At 59.8% G+C, this 23071-nt stretch overlaps 1 protein-coding gene and 1 pseudogene across 1 annotated transcript; one reads left to right on the forward strand and one right to left on the reverse strand.

Annotated features, from left to right (window-relative positions):
* Positions 1-310: 310 nt before the first annotated feature.
* On the forward strand, positions 311-22881 carry LOC105729069 (myb-binding protein 1A-like). Its single transcript, XM_064376790.1, is given in 17 exon segments — positions 311-406; positions 1182-1357; positions 1516-1683; positions 1911-2028; positions 3392-3687; positions 4598-4717; positions 5374-5499; positions 5710-5877; positions 5964-6063; positions 8325-8421; positions 8518-8669; positions 8956-9042; positions 9099-9248; positions 9323-9493; positions 9583-9660; positions 9662-9741; positions 21827-22881. Coding segments are annotated over 17 exon segments (2433 nt in total). The 3' UTR covers positions 22077-22881.
* Positions 9611-18151, reverse strand: LOC105729135 (sphingosine-1-phosphate transporter SPNS2-like; annotated as a pseudogene).
* Positions 22882-23071: the final 190 nt, after the last annotated feature.

The following is a 23071-nucleotide window of genomic DNA, read 5'->3' on the forward strand; positions in this document are numbered from 1 at the left end:
TTGCCATGAGTGCTCCGAGGCTCTTAGGTGGCATTTTGGCCTGAACCCCATGTTGTTAGTAGATCAGCTCTACTAAAAATACAAAAAATTAGCCAGGCATGGTGGCAGGCACCTGTAGTCCCAGCTAGTCAGGAGGCTGAGGCAGGAGAATCACTTGAACCCAGGAGGCAGAAGTTGTAGTGAGCCGAGATTGTGCAACTACACTTCAGCCCAGGTGACAGTACGTGACTCTGTCTCAAAAAAAAAAAAAAAAAAAAAAAAATCGTTGAGGTATCTTCACTCTTTTTTTCAGTGTATTTCAAAATCCAGCATGTATTTTACACGTAGGCACATCCCTGTTCAGATTCGTCGCCTTTCAGGCGCTCAGCAGCCCCGTGTGGCTAGTGCTGCTCTAGAACTGAGCCTGGCACGTGGCAGGTATATAAAACGTTTGCTGTTGCTGTCCTGGTCAAGGCTGGTCCCTCATGGGCCTCCACTGCCCGACCTGGGAAGGTACACCTAGGCCTTTTTGCCACTGAAGAGAAAGGCAGGGGCTGGCAAGTCCCAGGCCAGGGCATGCTGAGGAGTCTTGACCTCAGAGCCAAAAGGACCTGAATTTGAATCCCAGCTGTCTACCTAGGGCCCCTTGTGTATAAAATGGGCTAGTCCTCTGAAATCCCAAAACCAGGAATAATTAAATGGGTAGCTCTGGCTGGGCACCATAGCCCACACCCGTAATCTCAGAACTTTGTGAGGCTGAGGTGGGTGGATCACTTGAGGTCAGGAGTTCGAGACCAGCCTGGCCAATATGGTGAAACCCCATTGCTACTAAAAATACAAAAATTAGCCAGGCTTGTAGGTGCACACCTGTAATCCCAGCTGAGGTAGGGGAATCGCTGGAACCGGGGAAGTGGAGGTTACAGTGAGCTGAGATCACACCACTGCACTTAGCCTGGGGTGGCAAAGCAAGACTCTGTCTCAAAAAAAAAAAAAAAAAAGGCAGGTAGCTCCAGGCCAGTTAGCATCAGCGGGATGCTTGTCAAAAACCCAGCTGCCTGGGAATTTGAGTTTTTTAGCAAATGGCCTCTGATGACTCTCGTGCCTGGCCAGGTGGCCCTGTGTCAGGAGCCTGGCAGGTAAAAGAGGCCACACTGGGCTCACCCTGCAGAGGAAGCCGCCATTTCTTACCTCTCCGCCCTTAGGTCTCAGAGGCCACGTTGCAGGAGATGCTGCCGGAGGTCCTCAGCACCGACTTGGAAGCGATGCTCAGCTGCCCTGAACAGCTGCGGCTCTTCCTCCTGGCCCAGCAGGAGGTGCCCTCTAGGCTCAAGAAGCTGGTGGGATCCATCAACCTATTTTCGGATGAGAATGTTCCCAGGTGTGAGGGAGATGGGTGGATTTTCCCTCCCTGGGGTCGTGGGACTGCATCTGGCCAAGCCCAGACTGGCCGTGTGGTCTAGGGGTGCCCCGGTTGCTCTTGGCACCCTGGCCCTTGCCGGTGAGGCAAGCGTTCCCTGAGTCTCCTGCCCCCCACAGGCTGGTGAATGTGCTGAAGATGGCAGCCTCCTCCATGAAGAAGGAATGTAAGCTGCCCACCGTCACTCTGGAGCTGCTCTGCCTGGCACTCAAGGAAGACAAGTTTCTGTGGTTCTGGAAGTGGATGGTGGAACAGGGGCTGCTGAAGCTGCAGTTCTGGCCAGCCAGGTGCGTGCGGCACGTGACCTCTCTCGGCCCCCTTCCCTGTCTGTGAAATGGGGCTGGGCCACCAGTCCTGAGGTCCCTGCAGGGGGGCCAAGGGCTCTGACCATGCTCTGTCCCACACCCCCTCTTAGCTACCTGTGTTTCCGCCTGCTGGGCTGGGCCATCAGTCCTGAGGTCCCTGCAAGGGGGCCAAGGGCTCTGACCATGTTCTGTCCCACGCCCCCTCTTAGCTACCTGTGTTTCTGCTTGCTGGGCACCACCCTGCCCCTGTTGACCAAGGAGCAGCTGCAGCTGGTGACGCGGGGAGATGTGATCCGCCATTACGGGGAGCACACATGCACGGCCAAGGTGGGCACTGCCCAATGCTGCCAGAAAGGCTAGGCAGGGGCTCTCCTTGCCAAGAAGGGGAGAGGGCACCTCAGGGGCCTGGCCAGAGACCTGGGCATCTCCGCTGTCTGGGTAGTGAGCTGCCTGAACCCCTTCCCCTCTGACAGATTGTTTTGAGTTGGAGTTTTCTCTTGTCGCCCGGGCTGGAGGGCAATGATGCAGTCTCTGCTCACTGCAACCTCTGCCTCTTGGGGTCAAGCAATTATCGTGCCTCAGCCTTCTGAGTAGCTGGGATTACAGGTGCCCACCTCCACACCCAGCTAATTTTTGTATTTTCAGTAGAGACAGGGTTTTGCCATGTTGGCCAGGCTGGTCTCAAACTCCTGACTTCAGGTGATCCACCCAACACGGCCTCCCAAAGCGCCGGGATTACAGATGGGAGCCACTGCGCCCAGCTTCCCTCTGACAGTTTTGAAAAGGAGCGAGCCCCCTCTTGGGTGTGGGTAACCAGCGGGCTGTTCAGACCTCCCTCCACCCCCGCCCATGTTGCGGTGATGAGAACCGTCGTCATGACTGGTGCCCAGTCAGCGCTGCTGGGTTTACTGTTCTCAGCAGCTCATTTTATCTTTGCAGCAAGTTTCCGAGAGCTGTCATTCTGGGTGAGGGGCAGACTTGAAGCATCAGGCAGTGGTTAAGAGCCTGGGTTAGACGGTGGTGTGCACCTGTAGTCCCAGTTTCTTGGGAGGCTGAGGTGGGAGGATCACGTGAACCGAGGATTTCAAGGCTGCAGTGAGCCATGATCATGGCACTGCACTCCAGGGGCACAACTGGAGAAAATTAAAATGAAAAGAGCTTGGGCTATGAGGCCAGACATGGTCCCTCTGGGAGCCCTCTGACCCTGAGGAGTTTTATTCTAGGCATTTTTGTGTCTCACTTTACTCACCTACACAATGGCAGTAATGGCCAAGTGCAAAGGGTTGCTAAAATGGTAAGCTGCCAGACAAAAACACGGAGCGCGGGTCCTGAAAGCATGTGAGAGGTGGTTGGGTTCGGTCCCAAAGATGACACGGCTAGGAATTGGCAACATAGGCCTTGAACCCGGGTCAGCCTAGTCTCTTAACTACTGCTCTGCCTGTGCGTTGAGCCAGGAAAACAGGCCATCCCCACCCAGCAATGTGGCAAGAGGGGCCCTCTGGGGCCAGAGGCACTGAAGCTGGGGAAGTATGACCCGGGGAGGCCTTGACGCCAGATAGAAGCACTGGGGTGACCAGGAATGGAGCAAGCTCAGGCTCAGCCCTGCTGTGTGCAAGGGGAGACCCTGGGCCTTGGTTTAACCCTAAAGGCCGCAAGCTCGTGGGCTCAGCACCGTGCCTAACTCTTACAGCTCCCAAACCAGTTCCAGTTCGCCCCGGAGATGGAGGAATACGTGGGCACCTTCCTAGAGGGATGCTGGGATGACCCTGAGCGGCAGCTGGCCGTGCTGATGGCCTTCTCCTCTGCCACCAACCACAGCCTCCCAGTGGTGCCTACCTTTGGGCGGGTCATGCGGTTCCTGAGCCCTCGGGCCCTGCAGGGCTACGTGGCCTGGCTGCAGGGCATGTTTCTCTAGCCGGACCTGGACTCCTTGATTGCCATCAGCACCAACAACCAGAAGAAAGCTCAGGATGCATCACTGCACGTGTGAGTGGACCGTGCGAAGGACCCCTCCTTCAGGAGTTAGCTTCCCTGACCTGCAGAGTGCAGTGACCCCGGCCCCCCCGCCCACAGTGTCCTGGCTCTAAACCATGAGCGGAGAGAGGGGAAGCACCGTAGCTCTCAAACACAAGGCCTCAGTTTCCTTGTGAGGTCCTGCACTGGCAATTGGGAGGGGGAGAGCTTGGTTTTCTGTCTCTGAGATCAGTTAAAGGAATGTCCTATTTTTTGCCAGTTTGTTCTTTTTTTTTTTTCCTTTGGATACAGTCTCACTCTGTGGCCTAAGCTGGAGTGCTGTGGCATGTAATCTCAGCTCACTGCAAATTCTGCCTCCCGGGTTCAAGCGATCAAGCGAGTCTCTGCCTCAGCCTCTCCAGTAGCTGGGACTACAGGCACCCACCACCATGCCCAGCTAATTTTTGTTTTTTGAGATGGAGTTTCGCTCTTGTTGCCCAGGCTGGAGTACAATAGCACGATCTCAGCTCACTGCAACCTCTGACTCCCGGGTTCAAGTGATTCTCCTGCCTCAGCCTCCCAAGTAGCTGAAATTATAGGCGTGTGCCACCATGCCCAGCTAATTTTTGTATTTTTAGTAGCGATGCAGTTTCTCCATGTTGATCAGGCTGGTTTTGAAGCCTCAACTTCAGGTGATCCGCCCACCTCAGCTTCCCAAAGTGCTGGGATTACAGGCATGAGCCACCGCACCCGGCCTTAATTTTTGTATTTTTTGTGGAGATGGGGTTTTATCATGTTGGCCAGGCTGGTCTCGAACTCCTGACCACAAGCGATCCACCTGCCTCGGCCTCCGAAAGTGCTGGGATTACAGGTGTGAGCTACTGGGCGCAGCCCGCTTTTGCCAGTTCTAAGTGGCTCACGTGACCTCGCCCCTGCGCCCCAGGTCTGAACGAGCTGTGTTCCGGCTGTGGAAATGGATCATCCTTCGACTGGTGAGCTTTGTGGACAGCCTGCACCTGGAGATGGAGGAGACCTTGATGGAGCAGGTGGCCAGGGACAAGAGGTGCTGGAGCTTCCCGCAGGCGGGTGGTCAAGGAATTGAGCCCCTCGTCCTGATTTGTGTCATCTGGAGCCAGAAGCCTTTGGGTTGAGTCATCAGTGGGGAGCATGCACAAGGGGACTTGGGAATTCCTCAGGAGGCTGTAGGGAAGGGGCCCAGGAGGCACCCCAGCTGCAGGCGCCTAAGAGGCTCGGGTGTGCTATGCGTGCCCAGCAGGGAGCCTTTGCCCATGGGTGGCGTCGGGGAAGCCTGCCCCACACCTGCCTCATCTGTACCCGAGCAGAGCCGGGTGCTCACCTCACCCTCAGCGTGCCCGGTTGCAGGAGGGGGCTGCACTGGCCCCATGTTTGCAGGAGTAGTGGCGTGACTCAGCCGTGACCACACAGACTCACGTCTCTTGGTTCCTTGAGAGGGGCACTGATTCTCTCTCCCCAGCTCGGGTTGAACTGTGTTCAGCTGGGGATCCAGCCCTTCCTGGCCCAGCCACCTCATGAGTTCCATTCCCATGAGGGCCCTGAGAACTGTACCCAGAGCAGAAAGGGACAGAAGGCCTCCCCTCCTCCACCTGGCCTTGAACCCTGTGTGGTGCCACCAGGGGAGGGGAGCCCGTGGAAACAAATGGCCGTGAACAGCGCCAGCTGCTCTCCCGCCCGCCCCAGATTTTGTTTGTTCCACTCGTTCTTCGTCACAAAGAAGCCCACATCCCAGATCCCGGAGACAAGGCAGCAGCTCTTCCTCCCTTTGGAAAGCCAGGCCCGAGAGGCTGTCAGCAGCGCCTTCTTCAGGTGAGCCTGGGGCGGCTCAGGAGAGGTCCAAAGGTGGGAAGGCCTTGAGGACGCCTGCTCCCTGCAGTTCCCCTAGGCTGGGGACAACGGCCGAGGCCCAGTGAGTTGTATCAGGTCCTGGAGAGGTGGGAGACCGAGCCCTGGGGAGGGTGGAGGGAGGCGGCTGTATTCATTCATCGGTCTGGTGACCAAGCCCTGCTCCTCGCCCAGTCTGCTGCAGACCCTCAGCAAGCAGTTCAAGCTGGCACCGGAGCAGACCCGGGGCGGGCAGCCCTGGACCTACCACCTGGTGCAGTTTGCAGACCTGCTGCTGAATCACAGCCACAGCGTGACCCCCGTGACACCCCTCACTGCGCAGCAGCACCAGGCCTGGGACCGGTGAGCGGGTGGGATTTCCAGGGGGTGGGCAGGACACTGCGGTCTGATGGCAGCCAGGGCCTGAAGATCTGCCTGGATCCCCACAGGATGCTGCAGACTCTGAAGGAGCTGGAGGCCCCCTCCTCAGAGCCCAGGGCTGCCGCCTTCCAGCACCTTCTGCTGCTTATGGGTATCCACGTCTTCAAGGTACTGTGGCCTGGGACAGAGGGGCCGTGAGCCTGGGGTCCTGTGGCTGTGAGGGCTATGGGGGGGAACCAGGAAAGGCTTGGGGAGTTACGTTGGGAGGTTTCCCTAGCCAGCCTCGTCACGGGTGGAATTATCACCCAAGGAAACATCACTCTGACCCCTTAGCAGGCACCAGCTGGTGTCCTGAGCTTTCTAGGCAGGCCTTCTTAATCCCCGAAACTTGAGGCAGACTCTGCTTCTCCATGTTTGACATGGGGAAACTGAGACTCAGAGGCAGAGTAGCTTGCACTGTACCCTCCGGCTGTGGGAACACCTTCTGGCCACGGGGTCTCCCTGTAAGTTCTTCCCATCGGGAAGCCCTGACCACATTCAACACTCAGTACCCTGATTCCTTTTTTGTTTGTCTGGTTTTTTTTTTTTTGAGACAGAGTCTCACTCAGTCACCAGGCACCAGGCTGGAGTGCAGTGGCAGGACCTCAGCTCACTGCAACCTCCACCTCCTGGGTTCAAGCAATTCTCCTGCCTCAGCTTCCCCAGTAGCTGGGACTACAGGTGCGCACCACCACGCCCAGCTAATTTTTTTGTATTTTTAGTAGAGACGGGGTTTCACCATGTTGGCCAGGATGGTCTCGATCTCTTGACCTCGTGATCCACCCGTCTAGGTCTCCCAAAGTGCTGGGATTACAGGCGTGAGCCACCGCGCCTGGCCATCTGTTTGTTTTTTGAGATTGAGTCTTGCTCTGTTGCCCAGGCTGGAGTGCAGTGGCATGATCTTGGCTCACTGCAAGCACCGCCTCTCAGGTTCAAGCGATTTTCCTGCCTCAGCCTCCCGAGTACCTGGGATTACAGGTGCCTGCCACCGCGCCTGGCTAATTTTTGTATTTTTAGTAGCGACAGGGTTTCGCCATGTTGGCCAGGCTGGTTTTGAACTCCTGACCTCAGGTGATCTGCCCGCCTTGGCCTCCCAAAGTGCTGGGATTACAGGCGTGAGCCACTGCGTCTGCCCTTACCCCGATTCTTAGAGAGTTTTCTTCTCACAGCATGGGAGGCTCTTATCGAGGCTGCTGATCTTACGTAGCCTGAGTAGATGGGTCTGTCACTTGCCAGTCTGGCCACTTGGCTGTGGTGGTTTTACTTGCCAGCTTTTGTTATTCCGAGCCCAGCCTGTGGATGAGCTGTGTGGGTAAAGTTTACCCACGATGGCCCTGCTGATTCCAGGACACACGTGGAGCCTGCAACCTTGGGGTCTCTGGTCTTGACTTGCACAGAGGAGGCTGCAGTTTGCTGTGCCAACCCTCAGATGAAAGGTGCAGCTGTGGCCGGGTGCGGGGGCTCATACCTGTCATTCCAGCAGTTTGGGAGGCTGAGGCAGTCGAGTCACCTGAGGTCAGGAGTTTGAGACCAGCCTGGCCAACATGCTGAAACCCTGTCTCTACTAAAATACAAAAATTAGCCAGACGTGGTGACAGGAGCCTGTAATCCCAGCTACTCGGGAGGCTGAGGCAGGAGAATTGCTTGAACCTGGGAGGCGGAAGTTGCAGTGAGCTAAGATTGCACCACTGCACTCCAGCCTGAGCGACAGAGCGAGACTCTGTCTCAGAAAAAATGAATAAATTAAAAAGGTGCAGCCTGGAGGACAGGGACCTGCATGGCACACAGCCTGGAGCTGGGGGCAGTGACCAGGGCTTTGGGCTGCTTTCCCCACCCTGGCCTAAACGTTGAAGCTGCCCACTGCATTGTGAGGGGAAAGTCTGCCTTTTCGGTACCAAAGATCACACAGTTGTGGAGATGCCCTGCACACGCACACACTCCACCACTTCAGTCCCTGGAGTCTGGGGCTATCCTGTCAGATGAGTTCAGATATAATTAAATTCATTGAAACTGATGACTTTCAATTCCAAGCCAAGCATGGAGGAAATAATTTAGAATTACGAATTGGGGGCTGGGGTTTGCTGGCTGCTCTGGGACACTGACCATCCTTAACAGCTCTGCCTGTCTTGAGTGTCAAAGTGGGAGCTGGCCCCCTTGTCTGTCCCTGCAGGTTTTCAGATCCTGTAACTGCGTATTAGGTGTAAAAAGGCCCTCAGTCCTCGGTATTCTGGGGTCCAGCTGGGGTCTTCCATTCTGGATTGCAGGGTGGCTGGCCGGGGCAGGCCAGTGGCTGGGCTGTTGAAGGCTTATGGTGCCACTGCTTCCTTTTGGCCAGCCCCTTGCCTGGCTCAGAAGGGCTGTCCCCAGTGTGTGTCCTACCCTGTCCCCAGTCCCCTACAGAGAGGTGTGACCTGCTGGGCGACATCCAGACCTGCGTCAGAAAGAGCCTGGGAGCGAGACGCCGCGGGAGCTGCACCAAGGACATCGGTGGGTCCTTGCTCCTGGGACACGGTGCATCCTTGGGCACGAGAGGGACTGGAGTGGCACAGTGAGGCCAACAGTCCCCTGCCTAGGCGCTTGCAGACCCCCAGGAGCCCCCATGGGTAGAGGTGCTGGTGGAGATCCTGCTGGCCCTGCTGGCCCAGCCCGGCCACCTCATGTGCCAAGTGGCCCAGAGTGTGTTCGGCCACATCTGCTCCCACCTGACCCCGCGTGCCCTACAGCTGATTCTGGATGTGAGTTGGGACCTTTGGGAATGCACTTTGGGCTGGGGCTCACTGCGCATCGAGCTGCACCGAGTGGGGGAGCGCTTCAGCCCTGTGGCCTCCCAACCTCCCTCCTGCCAGCCTGCGCCTGGTGGGAGGGGTCTCGACGAGGCCCTGTCCTGGCCTTGCAGGGTGTGGCCACCTCTCTTAGGCTCTGTTTTCTTCCCTGAAATGAGGACCTTTGGCCAAGGCCGGGTGGGGCCTGGTCAGGAGGGTGGGGGCCGCAGATGGGTCAGTGGCTGGGTCTCCTCCCCAGGTGCTGAACCCAGAGACCAGTGAGAATGAGGATGACCATGTGGTGGTGATGGATGAGTCTGACAAGTGGTGGCTGAAGGCTGCAGAGGTGCCGCCAGCACGGGCCAGGCGGGAGGTGTGTGACGAGCCTGCCCCCACCCACAGGACAAGAGCAAGGACGGCGAGGAGAACAGAAGCTTGGAGAGTGAAGACCAGAGTGAGGGGGAGAAGAGTGAGGAGGAGGAGCGCAACGGGGATGTGGACCAGGGCTTCCTGGAGAAGCTGATGAGTGTGCTGCAGGCTGGGAAGGCACGGGTGAGCGGGGCCGGGGAGGGCTCGTGAGTCCTCGTGTTGTGTGCCAGGTTGACTGCTGGGCCTCTGTCCCTCAGGGTGGAGAGGAGAGCGAGGACGAGGAGGAGCTGGGGGACGAGGCCATGATGGCCTTGGACCAGAGCCTCGCCAGCCCGTTTGCTGAGCAGAAGCTGCGGATCCAGGCCCGGCGAGATGACAAGAGCAAGCTGCAGAAGGAGAAGGCGCTGCGGCGCGACTTCCAGATTCGGGTGAGCCTGGGGGCCGGCGCCCCCACCGCCTCCATCACCGCCCCCATATTCCCCGCCCCCGCCTTGCTGACCAGCTCTCCTGGCCGCAGGTGCTGGACCTGGTGGAGGTGCTGGTGACCAAGCAGCCCGAGAACGTCCTGGTCCTGGAGCTGCTGGAGCCGCTGCTGGAGCATCATCCGGCGCAACCTGCGCAGCAGCAGCTCCAAGCAGGAGCATGACCTCCTGCACAAGACGGCGCTCATCTTCACGTGAGCACGGGGGCAGGGCGGGCGGGTGTGACCAGCAGTCCCCAGCCCCCAGCCCCCATGCTGTTCCCTCTCCGTATGGCCCAGGGCCTGGTGAGTCTTCAAAGCTGCAGATCATGCTTTGTCCAGCAAGTTGTCTGGGAAAGTCCAGCCCCCCTGGCCCTTCGTTCTAGGGAGGGCAGGGACTTGCCCAGGATCACATAGGCTGGTGGCAGGCCAGGCTCTCGCCGGACACCCACTTCGGGCTGCCTTCTTCCTTGGCCCCAGGGGCCCGGCAGCCCAAACCTAGGGCCGGGAATCTGTCCAACCTCGCGGCTCCAACACATACAGCCTTCCGGAGTGACTGAGGACACCGCCTCTTCCTGAAGTCAGGGCCACTCAGCAGGCCCCGGCCAGAGCGGGTGGGCGCCTAGCTGTGCATCACACAGAAAGCCGGTGGGCAGCCCAGGCAGTCCCGGACGCTGTAGGACACCTTCCAGACTAGGTGGGAGTGTGGGTTCTTCATTGTCCCAGTGGCACCTGGGGAAAGGGGCGTCAGGTCAGAAACGGGGTCAGTGGGGCCCCCTGTCAGGCTGCCCTCCATCCTCCACTTGCCGTTGGAGCAGCAGGCCTCCCCCTGGGCTTGGGGCTGTGACCCTGGTTCTTGCGCTGCTGGGAACCTCTAGCTCCCACAGGGAAGGTCCGAGGAGCCAGACCCTCGTACATCCAGGAGGACCCGGGAGGGCGGAAGTCTGGATACAGTGGGGAGTTCTGGTCAGGCCCCACCCAGCCCTTGGAAGGAAGGAAGGAAGGAAGGAAGGAAGGAAGGAAGGAAGGAAGGGAGGGGGAGCTATTTACTGGAAGCAGGAGCCCTGACCCATGGCTCCATCAGTGAATTCTCGCAACATCAGAGTCCAAGCCCAGGGTTGATGGGAGGTGCTGGGGCAGGAGGGGACTCTGGAGGAAGAGTGCTCCCTGTCACCTAGCCCTGGCCTTCCCCCTTCCCGAGGGCCTCTCTGCCTGCACTCACCACCTCAGACTTTCACAGATTCGGGCGGCATCACCAGCTGGTTCACCCTGGGGGAGAGATGGGCGGGAGTCAGGGTGACGCATCAGCAGGGGCCGGGCCCGGGCACTGCTCTGGCACATCGCGTTGTGGGGGCCAGCTGACCGGAGGTGCTGGGCAGGGACCTCGTCAGCCCCAGGGGGAGGTGGGAGAGCCCAGGGGTGGGGAGAGGAGAGAGAGGAGTAAAGAGGAAAGGAGAAAGAAGTCAGAAGGTGAGAGGAAAAGGAATGGGGAGGGGTCCCAGCTTCGAAAACCACCAAGTCCAAGCCTGGACCCACCAGACACCCCTGTGGCCCCCCACAGCTCCAGGCCAATGCTGGCACTGAGCCCCACAGGTGCGGGGAGGTCCAGGGGCTGGACCCCAGCAACCAGGCCACCCACTGGGTGCACCCAGGTCTCCTCTCCGCCACCCCCGAGCAGGGCTCCCCAGCAGGCCTCCCCTCAGCCCCACTCACTGCTGCTCAGCCTTGGCACGGTCGCTGAGGAAGAAGAGCACCATGGCGAGGAAGAACATGCCCCCCAGGACCACGACGAAGGGGCAGAGCATGAGCACGTAGCCCAGGCTCAGGAACTCCCAGAGCGAGGAGTCCTTGGTGCTCTGGCAGATCAGGTCTGAGATCTGCGAGGATGTGGGGGTGGGTGTCAGGGCACAGCCCCCGAAGCCCCCAGCCTCCTCAGGCCAGCCCCCGCCCAGGGCGACTCACAAAGCCAATGAGGTAGGGACTCCCGGCGTCCCCCAGCAGGTGGGAGGTGAAGCTCTGCAAGGCCACAGCCGTGGCACGCCGGGTGGGGATGACCACGTACTGTGGGAGAGGCTGGCAGGTCAGCGGCCCCAGGAGATGGCCCCAGCCCAGGGTCTGGCACCTCCGAAGCCCCACACCCTCAGACTCACTCCTCTCTCCCCTGGACTCTGCCCTCCTCCCCGCCAGCCTGGCCGCTCTTTCCCGTCAGCCACCCCTCTCCTCCCTGAGCCCCTCCACCCACACACAGCTTCAGTCACCCCCTCAGCCCCAGGGGCTTCCCCACCTCCAGCCCAGACCAGTGCCACCTGCCCCAGACCGAAAGCGTCATTGGCCTTAAACCTGATGTGCCCCCGGGACGCCCCTCAGAAATGGGAATCTTCACCTCCCTCCCAGCTACTTGCAGCCAAAGGAAGGTAATTTGGGGGCTGCCCAGGTGCCAGTCACTAGAGGCCATTAGCCTAGAGCCCTCCGAGCCTCACAGGACCCGGGCCGTCGGGAATGGCCACACCGCCACCTCCCCTGCTTGGCTCTCGCTCTGTTCCTGAGACCAGGCTGCCATGGCTTCTGCCCTTGGCCCATAGTCACCGGGACACTGAGGCCCAGAGAGGCACACGTTCCAGCGGAACCCAAACCCCAGCTGGGGCCGTTTGTCCTCACTCCCATCAAGCTAAAGACCCATCTTGGTTCCCCTCCCTGAGGACCAAGTAAGGCCTGATGCCTGGGACGGGAGCTGGTGAGACAGGCCCCTGGCTGGAAGAGCCTCTGCTCACACCCGTGGACACCTCAGCACTGAATGCCAGGCAGGCCCCTATCAGACCAAGCAGGCCAGAGCCACAGGAGGCGCACTTCAGAGCTGGGCAGGCCAGAGTCGGGAGGGGCTGAGGCGGGGTCGGGACAGGCACGGCCAACTCTGTGGGTGCCTCGAGCCCCTGTGCCCTGAGCTCCAGCTGCCTCACTTCTTCGGAGGGCCAGCCTTAGTGGGCATCAGCAGCCAGCACCCATGGGCACCCCGTTGCAGGAGAGGTGGGGGCGGGTGGAAAAAGGCCTGAATCTGGTTAAATGGAGTGGCCCCATTTCCAGCAGGGGTAAACAGACACTGAATAAACTGGGACACAATTTCCCTGGGACCCTGACCCTGCCGGCAGCCGTCAGGGGCTCCCCCGGGGGTGGTGGAGGCAGGGGAGGAGGGGTCCTGGCCAGCACCAAGGGCACTTGATCTGCACAGACTCACTCCTCCCTTCACGCTGGGCCTGGGCAGCAACCCTAGCCCACCCCTGCCACTGCCTGGCTCCGTGCTGAGGCTCAAAGCCACATCAGACCTCCCCACCACTACCCCAGCCCATGGATTCAGAGGGACAGAGAGAGACAGCCCAGGGGAAGCGGATTCACCAGGCTCAGGGTGGGCAAGGCAGGCTTCCCAAAGCACAGGAGCCAGCAGGGGCCGTGGTGCCTGGCAGACTCATCTCCTGGGCTGTCCCATGCTGGGCACCTGACCCCGAGCACCCTGAAGGCCCACTCATGAGTCCTTCCTCTGTCTGCCCCAGAGCCTGCCCTGACACCTCCCAGACACACTCCCCTGTCCCCTGCTGACCCTGGCCAGGCTGATCCCTGGGCACGGGACCAAGTGTCACACCCCTGCCACCCCCAGACGGCCACGAGTTCTTAGTCCCCTCCTGGCTTCTCCCAGGGTGCTCCCGTCCCCGCCCAGGGACACAAGCCCCTGCTGGCCGCTCAGACGGCCCTTTGTCCCCGGCCGGCTGGTCTGGAGCCCATTGTTGGCCCCATGAAGACGGCCTCTGTCCGCCGGCCCCAGCCACAGGCACTCGGGCAGGGGCACCTGAGAGCCAGGCTGAGCAGGGAGGGGCAGAGCCCATGAACACTCAGACCCGGGGGGAGGAGTGCTGGCAAGCAGCAGTACCTCAGTGCCAGCCTGGCACTGCCAGCCTCCCAGACACTAACCTGAGCCTTGAGACACCCCTCCCCACCCAGTCCCCACATCTCACTCTGCCTGCCCAGCCCTCTGCTTCCTGGCCCTGTTCAGACGCAGACCCCAAACTCTGATCCCCTCTCTGCCTTTGGCTTCACCTTCCTGGGAGGCCTGCCTTCCTGTCCACCCGCTACCAGCTCTTCCACCCTTCCCAGCCGCCCCTGTGAGGTCGAGGCCTGGGTCAGCTGCACAAGGTGACCTTGGCCTGCCTGGCTCACCATGAGGATGTCGGTGGTGATGGCCCAGTTGGAAAACAGCAGTGTCTCCCCGACGAAGATACAGATCTGCCCAGGAAAGAGCAAAGCAATCATCAGGGGACCCTTCCCCTGCAGTGGCCACAGGCTGCTCCCTACACACTGGCTGCTGGCAGGGAGCCCACAAAACCTCATCCCCCCTCCCAGGCCCACATCCATTTGTGGGCCGTCCAGAGACTTCAAGCCATGCCCACTGCCCCGAGGCACCCAGAGGCCCCAACAGGCCAGGGATGCGCACAGGCAGCCAGAGAACAGGAGCCTCCCGAGGCAAGGGACCGTCCCACAAGTCAGATGGAATTTCCCATTCCAGACCCTTCCGTGGTCCAGGCCCAGCTCCCCCAGCACCCCTCCCCACAACGCACTCACATAGGCCCCTACGATGCTGCTCTTGGCAGTCACGAAGATCAGGCAGATGAAGATGGCAGAGCCCAGCATGCCCACGGCACACACCAGGGGGTCGGCCCGCTGGGTCTCAGGCGGCACCAGTGTGTGGCTCCCGGACTCGTGACCATGCCCAGGAAGCCCGTAAAGAAAGGGGATGACCCCGAAGATGAGGCTGTGGGGACAGAGAATGGGGGCATGAGTTGAGGGGGTTCAGGGCTCAGGCTGAGGGCCCCTCCTGTCCGAGGTCCCATCTCAAGGGGCCCCACCTGTCCTTGGCCCCGCAGGGTGGGCTGCTGCACAACTCCGCCGTCTTCTGCACGACTTGTGCGCAGTGCAGGTAGAGTGGGATCCACATGCCCAGGGCCCCTGTGGCGAAGGAGACAGCCAATGTGGCCAGCGAGGAGAAGACGTAGCTGCAGCTAGGGAGAGGCCAAGCAGTGGCGCTGAGCTGAGGGACCTCCTCCAGCTCCCACGGGCAGCCCCGTGCATTGGGGGGACAGAATGCCCCAAATGCCTCATCTTACAGGCCCCAGGGGTGAGGGTTCAGGCTGCAGGAATAATAGTTTCTTGGGGCCAAATGTCCCTCCCAGCACTGAGACAGCAGAGCTGGCGGATGTCCGGCTGAGGGTGTCGGGGGCTGCCCTGCAGGGAGAGCCCCTCACCTCAGCACTCCTCCCCCTGCCCGCCAGGCCCTTCCCAGCCATACTCACTTTCGGATCAGAGCCTTCATATCTCGGAGCCATGAGGTCCGGGCCTTGAGCTGGTCCCCAAGCTGGTGGGCATGGCCTCTCTTGGTGGCCGGGACCAGGATGAGGATGAGCGTTCCTGTGATCATGCCCAGGACAGGGGACATCTGTCAGGGAGCAGGAAGTTAGGACACCAGGGCCTGGCCAGACTCGTCTCTGCTGCAGAAGGGGGGTTCAGGCAAACCGCACCTTCTCCAGGCCACAAGCTTCTCCTCTGAGCTGGGGTCTGCCCAGCCTTCCTAACTGGGCTGCTGAGAAAAGCTGGGGCTGAGGTCAGTCAAGGAGCTGGGGGCTTGAGATGGACCTTCCAGACCAGGGGCAGGACCGGAGCGGGGAAGGTGCAGGGAAGCCAGACAGACTGGGGGAAGAAGAAGGGGTGGGTAAGTGGAGCAGTGTGTGGATGGACAGAGGAGGAGAGATGGCTGAAGAGATGGATGGAGAACGGAAGGAGGGATGGAGGGAGGGAGGGAGGGATAGAGGGATGAATCAATATATGGATGTATGGACAGATGGATGGATGAATGGATGAATGGATGAATGGATGGACAGACAGATGGACGAATGAGAGAAGTAGATAGCCAGATGGGATGATGACTTTGAGGGAGGAAAGAATTCCTGAGGCAGGTTCCCAACACAGGTTCCTCAGCCACAGGGCACTGGGAAGGTGCTGTCTGGGCATGGAGCATCTGACTGACAGACCAGGTGGGCTGGCATTTAGGGGGGTGGCCCATACAGGCCCCACAAGAAGAGGCTCACTGGCCCTTTTGGGTCTTCCCTGTGTCCAGCCCATTTTCCAGAAGAGAACCTCCAAGGCCCCAGGTTTCTCTCCTGATGGGAGGGTGACATCCTGGCAGCCTGGATTCCATCCCACCGGCCCCTCAAAACAGTCTCCCCTCACGCCCCCGGGACTGGGAGCCCCTGGGTTGCGGAGTTCCTCTGCATGACACCTCCCTCTTGCCCCCCCATTAAGAAATTCCATGGAGGCTGCTTCCTTCCTGCTTTTAGGAAAAAACACTTTGTCATAAGCTTCCGCTCCTCCGAGAGACTGGGGGCCTCTGTTTCCTCTGATTGCACTGTCCTGGGGCCTCGGTAACTTGCCCCAAACCCAGTGAGACAGGAAGTGACTCCAGACCCTGGGGCCTCCATGCAGAGGTCTTGTCCGAGCCTTACCCTAGCACAGCGCCAGGACTTGAAGCAGGAAGCACCACCATGGACCTGGAATTTCCTGACATGGTGGGAGAATCCTTGGTTCTCAACCTGGGACTCCTGGGCGGGAGATTCCAACCCTCAGCCTGGGGGCCCTGAGGGTGGTGGGACTGTCTGGCTCCCTGCACGCCTGAGCATTCTGACCTCGATCTGCACTAATCTGGAAGGGCAGGGATTTCAGGGTCCAGGCAGCTGGGGAGGAATCCTGGAGGCCGACGTCCTAGCCTGGGCTTCATCTCTAGGCAACCCTGGGGTGAGGTCTGGACTGGAGGGTGTCCTTGTGGAGGGAAGGGACGTAGGCCTTACCCACAAGGCCCAGTGCCAGTCTCCAGCTGCCTGCTTCACGCTGGAGCCAGTGATGTAGCTCAGGCTGCTACAGAGAAGAGACACATGTCAGGCTGAGCAGAGATGGGCTGGGGACAGGGAGTGCCCGCTGGTCTGCAAGGAGGCTGCCCACCCTCACCACCCAGCCAGCTGGCCAGGGAGCGGGTCCAGGTGTTTCTCAAAGGCTGACCATCCACCTGTGGAGTTCCCTGAGGGTGCAGGGAACCTTTCCGAGATCCTCAGCCAGACCCTGGTGTCTCGGCTCTCACCTGCCCAGCGGGATGGTGAAGTAGAAGACGGACAGCATGAGCGTGCGCGTGTTCTTGGTGAAGAGGTCGCCGATGATGGTGGGCGCGATGGTAGAGTAGCTGGCCTTGCCGATGCCCACCAGCCCCCGGGACAGGACCAGCAGCCAGAAGCCACAAGCGAGGCAGGGCCATGGCAGGTCATCTCCAGGACCCAGACCAGGGACTGTCACGATTTGGGTGTTGGGTGGACAGAAGAATGGGTGGAGTCAGGAGGAGGCAGGAGGGTCCCCATCCATAGGCCAAGGGAGGGACATGGGTCTGCATGACTGCAGGTTCCGTTTCTGGGAGGGAGGCCATATCAAATAGCCATTATGGGCCGGGTGCAGTGGCTCATGCCTGTAATCCCAGCACTCTGGGAGGCCAAGGCGGGTGGATCACCTGAGGTCAGGAGTTCAAGACCAGCCTGGCCAACATGGTGAAACTCCATCTCTACTAAAAATACAAAAAATTAGCTGGGCGTGGTGGCAGGTGCCTGTAGTCCCAGCTACTTGGGAAGCTGAGGCAGGAGTATCGCTTGAACCCGGGAGGCAGAGATTGCAGCGAGCCGAGATCACACCACTGCACTCCAGCCTGGGTGACAGAGTGAGACTCTGTCTCAAAAATATATATATATAGCCATCATGACCATGTCCTGTGTGCACGACAAATCAAAACACTCTCATTTCCTCCCTGCAGCACATCTCAGCCATCCAACTGCACACTTCCCCACCCTATGACTTCAAGGCCCAACATTTGCCTCTGCCTCCAGGAAGCCTCCCCTGACTTCCTCTACCACATAGAGCTCCTGGTAGAGGGAGAAACATTCCTCCACATCCAGATGGGCATCTAAGGTCTCTGGGAAGTCCTGGGCAGTTCCCAGGACACAGGAAGCTGTGGACAACCTGGCCTGTCCCCACCCTACCACTCCCCAGAGCCCTGCCTTGGGTCCAAGGCCAAGCTCCAGGAAAAAGACCAGAGAGAGCCTTCCCAGGGAGCAGGGCTTCCTGCAGGCTGTGAGGCCCAAGGTCGGACCCGGTCTCAGCCTTTCTGGCTTGCTTTCCCTCTTCCAGGCCTGGAAGCGGCCTCAGCCACAGGAGCGTGAGATCCCACTGGCCGCTGGCACGGGAAGCCTGTGTCACAGCAGCTCGGCCGTCGCCTCAGATTTTCCCCTGGGCTCCAGTACCCTCCCTTCTTCACCACAGCCTTATTTTCAGCCTCTTTCCTGGAGGCTGAGGTTTGGTGGGTCACAGGACGGGCCTCACGCCCAGGAGCAGCCTCCCACAGCTCAGGCTAAATCCACCTCACCAGCCCCGGAACAGGCAAGGTGGGGTTCCCACCCCAGATGCAGACCCCAGCCAACACAGCCACAGTGCGGTCCTCTCCAGGCAGCACCCCGAATCCACAGCCAGAATCGTCCCCTGGCCACAGGGTCCTCATCGCCCAAGAAAATGGGAGGGCCTGAGTCCTCTCATCCACTAACAGTTACGCACCTCCCAAGTCCCAGGAGGTGTCACCTCCTGTCTGAGGCCAGTGTCCCCTACTCTGGGCCAACTGTCTCTCTCACCTGGCAGGGATGCGGCGCTGGGCCACTCCTTGGCTTGGGCTGGTGCATTCAGCCTCTCCCTGCCTTCTAGCTCCTGCACAGTGGCCCACACACGTGCCCACACCTCCATCATCCTGGTGGTGAGAACAGCTGTCTTGTCCCCTCTGCCAGCGGCTCCTTCCCTCTCCTCCTTTCACAGGTGATGGTATTTGTTGTTGCTTTGAGACAGGGTCTTGCTCTCTGACCCAGGCTAAGGTGCAGTGACACAATCACAGCTCACTGCAGCCTCGGCCTTTTGGGCTCCAGCCATCCTCTTGCCTCACCCTCCTGAGTAGCTGGGACCACAGGCGTGTACCACCACACTCGGCTGAGACGTTCTTAAGAGTTCTTTCCCCTTCCCAACTCAATATCCTCACCCGCTTTCCTCCTCTGAAACCAGCCACTTCCTGGAGACTCAAGCCCCAGATGCTCTCATCCCCGTTTCCCAGACCCCTGACTCTGATTCCCCAGCTCACCACTGGGTCCCCATTCCCTGAAACACTGCAGGACCCTGAGAGTCAGCTGCAACACCCCCCGACTCTCTCCACCCCATGAGCGTGTCCCATTTATTCTCCATCTGCTTCGTCACCCGGCCTCCTCCCTGGGCTCCCTGCCTCCGGCCCCTGCCAGTCGGCCAGCCAGCCTCCAGCCCCTGCCCTCCTCCTGCTGCCTGACCTCACAAGCTCTTATGAATCTCCTACTGGGTTCTAGGTCCTGGCCTGGGGCTCCAGAGGCCACAAGAGCGTTCCTGGACTCAAGGAGCTAGTGCTGTGGCCCACTGGCTGTCACCTCTGGCCAGGCCTCAGAATCGCCCATCAGTCCTTCAGGGTCCACTGGCCCACGCCCCTGGTTCAGTAATGGTACCGACAACAAGGATAACACACACATCCATGGATATCGGCCAACTACTTTATGCCAGGCGCTCTTCCACGGGCACGGCTGCCCGCTCACACAGAGCTGCCCAGACTTCTAGTGTTTGAGGTCTCCACGATCTGGCCCTAAGCCAGCTCTTCTCCCAGCCACAGTGCCCACCACACACACACACGCAGCCCCTGACTCCAGGCCAAGGGGAGCGCCACTAGCCATGACTCTCCACCTCCCTGGACCCCTCCTTCTTCCTGTGAAATGCAGAGACTGGGCAGATCAGTGGCTCCAAACTTGCCTGAGAAGCCCAGTCACCTCTAGGGAGGGTGCTTATTAAATACAGCTTCCTGGGGCCCACCCCAAGCCCGCGGAGCCACCCTCTCTAGATGTGGGACCCAGGTATCTATAAACGTACTGGCCAGGTGATTGGAAACCCGGGCCCGGCTGCTCGGAGCTCCCTGGGGAACCACACAGCACAGGCTGCAGGCGTACCCTCTTCCTAAGACAGTCATCTCTAGCCATTAACAGCTGCCTCGCCCTCTAGGGCCCAGACCCAAGGTCACGTCTGTCAGGACACCTGCTCTCTCTCCTCCGAGGCTCTTGGTGAAGTGGTGCCCGTAACTGCAAGGGCACCCCCAGAACTGGATGAACTCTGGCCCTGACTTACTCAGCAGCGGGTCCCAGACAGTCACAGTGATTCCCCGTCACTGCTAGGCCCTCCGTGGCCCCCAGAGGAGTCAAGACCAGATTCCAGGACTCCTGGCCGCCTCCTCCCTCCTCCAGCCAGGCCCAATCTGCTGACATCACAGAGCCCTCGAAAGGCCCAGGTGTAAGGGGAAGCCCACACTGACCTCAAGAACCCTCGGCTGAGGCCAGCCTCAAATGCAAGATGCCAACAGTGTGACCCTGAGGTGTCTTCCTTCCTAGGCAGCCCAGACAGGCCATCTGGTGGTCAAGCTTGTCCCCGCGTGCCCCCTGCTTTCCCCAAGCACGGTCAATATCACCCCACCTTCACCCTGCCCAAGCCTCTCAGCAGCAGCGGCTTACCTGAGTCCTCAAGAGCATGGGCTCCAGAACTGGAGCATCTGGGTTTAAGTCCTGGTTTTCCCACTTTCCTGCTGTGTGACCTTGGGCAAATGACATAACCTCTCTGTGCCCATTTCCTCCTCTGTAAAACGGCTCCATTTGAAGACGTGCTTCATTTCATATGGTTGGGGTGAGGTTTAAGTTGCTTAATCCACGTACCGTGTTTAGAACAGTGCCTGGCACACAGTAGGTACTCAACAAATGTCATAAATGTCAACCACCCCAGGGCCTAGGGATCTGAAGGGATGGGCCCTCATGCCCCTGGCGAGTCTCTGTCAGAGGGACTTGGGTCCCCGTGTGGAGGTCTCAGTGCTGGCTCACGCTGGGAGTCTTTCTCCTGCTCCGGCTCAGTTCGGCTTAGCTCCCACCCCGGTAATTACAGGGGCCTGGGAGCCTGGCTCTGCTGACCTGGCGCTGGATGGCTAAGGCTGGGAAGCCACAGCATGGCCCCACCGGCACCCCACCAGCCCAGGGACTGGGCCAAGGCCGTCCCTGGGCCAGCGCCCTGCACTCGGGCACACTCACTCCTACCCATCCCCAGACTTCCACAGGGCAGGATCCTGTCCCCATCTGCCTGAGAGGAGGCTACATGACCTTCAGGAGCAGCTGGCCCCTACTCTGAGCCTCAGGTTGTCCATTTGAGAAGTGGCCCAGAATCCCAAGACATCCCTGCTGGGTTCATTTCTGAATCTCAGTTGGGTTTGTTCTACGTGTGCCAGTCCCCTGCCCCTATGCCACCTTGCAAATCTGGGTCATTAATGGCAGAGCAGCTTAGTGACCATCTCTGCAGGGACCATGAGGATGAGGCCCCCAGCCCAGAGCCTTGACCCTTCAGAGAAACATCCCTCCCCACCCAAAAGTCCTGCCCACAGACCCCACCAGCCCTAGAGAGACACCACCCCCTGGAGCCCAGAGCACCCCCCTCCTCCCTGCTGTGTCTCTATGCCCAGAGTGGGCGGGGCCGGGCAGCCGGGCCTTTGGCCTGTGGTTCTAGTCTATCATTTGGGGCCAGCTTTACTGGAACCAGGCACTGCCTTAGCAATTTGGGGGCTTTGCACAGCCACTCCTTGCCCAGCTCAGCCTCCCCAGCCCTGTCCTGGCCCAGGGACTCCAAAGACCACCAGGGGCCAGGGACAAGGTGGCCCCAGCCTTATTGTGACCCATGGGGGTGTCGGCTGTGTGCCCACAGACACAGGCTAAGCTAGGGGCCTGGGGAAGAGGGTGGGGAAGAGATAAGAGACCTCCGAACAGCTCCCCTCGAACCCACAAACCCTCAACCTTCTCCGGCATGCTGCTTCAGTCACCAAGGAGGCCGGGACTGCTGCTCCCCACCTCAGATGGAAACTGAGATGCAGAGGCTGCAGGAGCGAGGCCGGGCTGGCCCCCAAGCTCCCACATCTGGCCTATGTTCCCCACCTGCACCCTAACGCCCCCCAAAAGGCTGCAGTCACCCCTCAACATCCACGCCAGCCATCCTCACATGGGTGCTAGAAACAGTTGAGCGACAAGTAAGCCCACCCCTCCCCAGGCACCGCCCTTTTCAGTTTACAAAGCCTCATCCTGCTGTTTGCCTCCTGAAGGCCTCCTTCAGAAACCCCAGGCGTGACAGTGAAGGAATCCCGAAGACCTCGCAGCTCTAGGAGCGGAAGTGGGGAGACCCTAGCCAGGGCTCCAAGAGGGCAGAGGAAAGTGGGAGGCAGGACCGGCCCCTGTCCGCAGCCTCCAAGCTCTGGGTGGTGCAGCGTTCCAGGTTTGTTCCTCCCTCTGATACTGATGCTCACCCTCATCTCCCCCATGGCCCCATTCACCAACCTCCCAGCCAGCAGGTGAGGACCAGGCCCAGAGAAGACCAGCGCTCTGCTTCACACGGCCTCCCTGTGTGACCTGGGCCAGCCCTTTGCCTCGAGTGCCCTATCTGCAGAAGAGACGGGGCAAAGCTGCCGCTCTCCCATCGGAATTCCTCCCTTCCACTCGACACAAAACTCCATTCAGCAGAGGGGGAGACTGAGGCCCGGAGAAGGGCACCAGGTGGCGTGTGGTTTATGCCAGGGCTCTCTTCTCTCAACTGCCACAAAGTTCTCTTTAGAGTCTGTCCAAAATAAATCCTTCTCTCTCTCTCTCCTCTGCCCTCCCTCTCTCTCTCTCTCTCTCTTTCTCTGTTGTGTGTGTATTTGGTAGCTCCAGATTTCACTAGGCTATAGTTAGGCAGGTTCTGGGCCAGCATGCCAGGCACACAGTACTGCTCTCCTACTGCAGGGAGCCCCTACCTATGCCAGTCTGGCCAGAGTCCTTCCCTCTCAAGGCACCACCATTCTCAACCAGTAGCAGCTCAGTCTAGGGCAAATTCCTACCCCTAGACCCACCCCTAAGAGCTGGGGAGGGGAGCCAGCAGAAGGAAATTCCAGAACCACGTGCATCCCCCCAAAAGCCCAAGGATCAATCAACTCACAAATGGGCAAAGAGACCTAAACACACGCTGAGACTGGCCCAAGGTCACACAGCAAGCACATTAGGAGCAAATCTGGGACTAGAACCCAATCCCGATCCCAATCCCGTCACCAAGGCTGATTCCCAGAGATGCTCCCTGAGGATGAGGCTCGAGGTCTCTGGTTCCAGAGGCCTGCGCCCTACCCTGCGCCCCAAGTGCTATGGAGCAGGGGGAGGCCTCTTCAGGCCTCTGTACGGGGCCAGCTGCAAACCGCAACCCCGGTCCCCAGGGGCCGCGGACCCGCCCCGCCCCTCCCTCCGCTCCCTGCAGCCCAGAGCCTTTGTCAGCCACGCGCTCACACGCTCACACACACAACCCGGCCGCCACGCGCGCACAC

The sequence above is a fragment of the Aotus nancymaae genome, unplaced genomic scaffold, assembly GCF_030222135.1.
Source record: "Aotus nancymaae isolate 86718 unplaced genomic scaffold, 86718_ANA_hifiasm-v0.15.2.pri h1tg000016l, whole genome shotgun sequence".
NCBI classification, from domain to species: Eukaryota; Metazoa; Chordata; class Mammalia; order Primates; family Aotidae; genus Aotus; species Aotus nancymaae.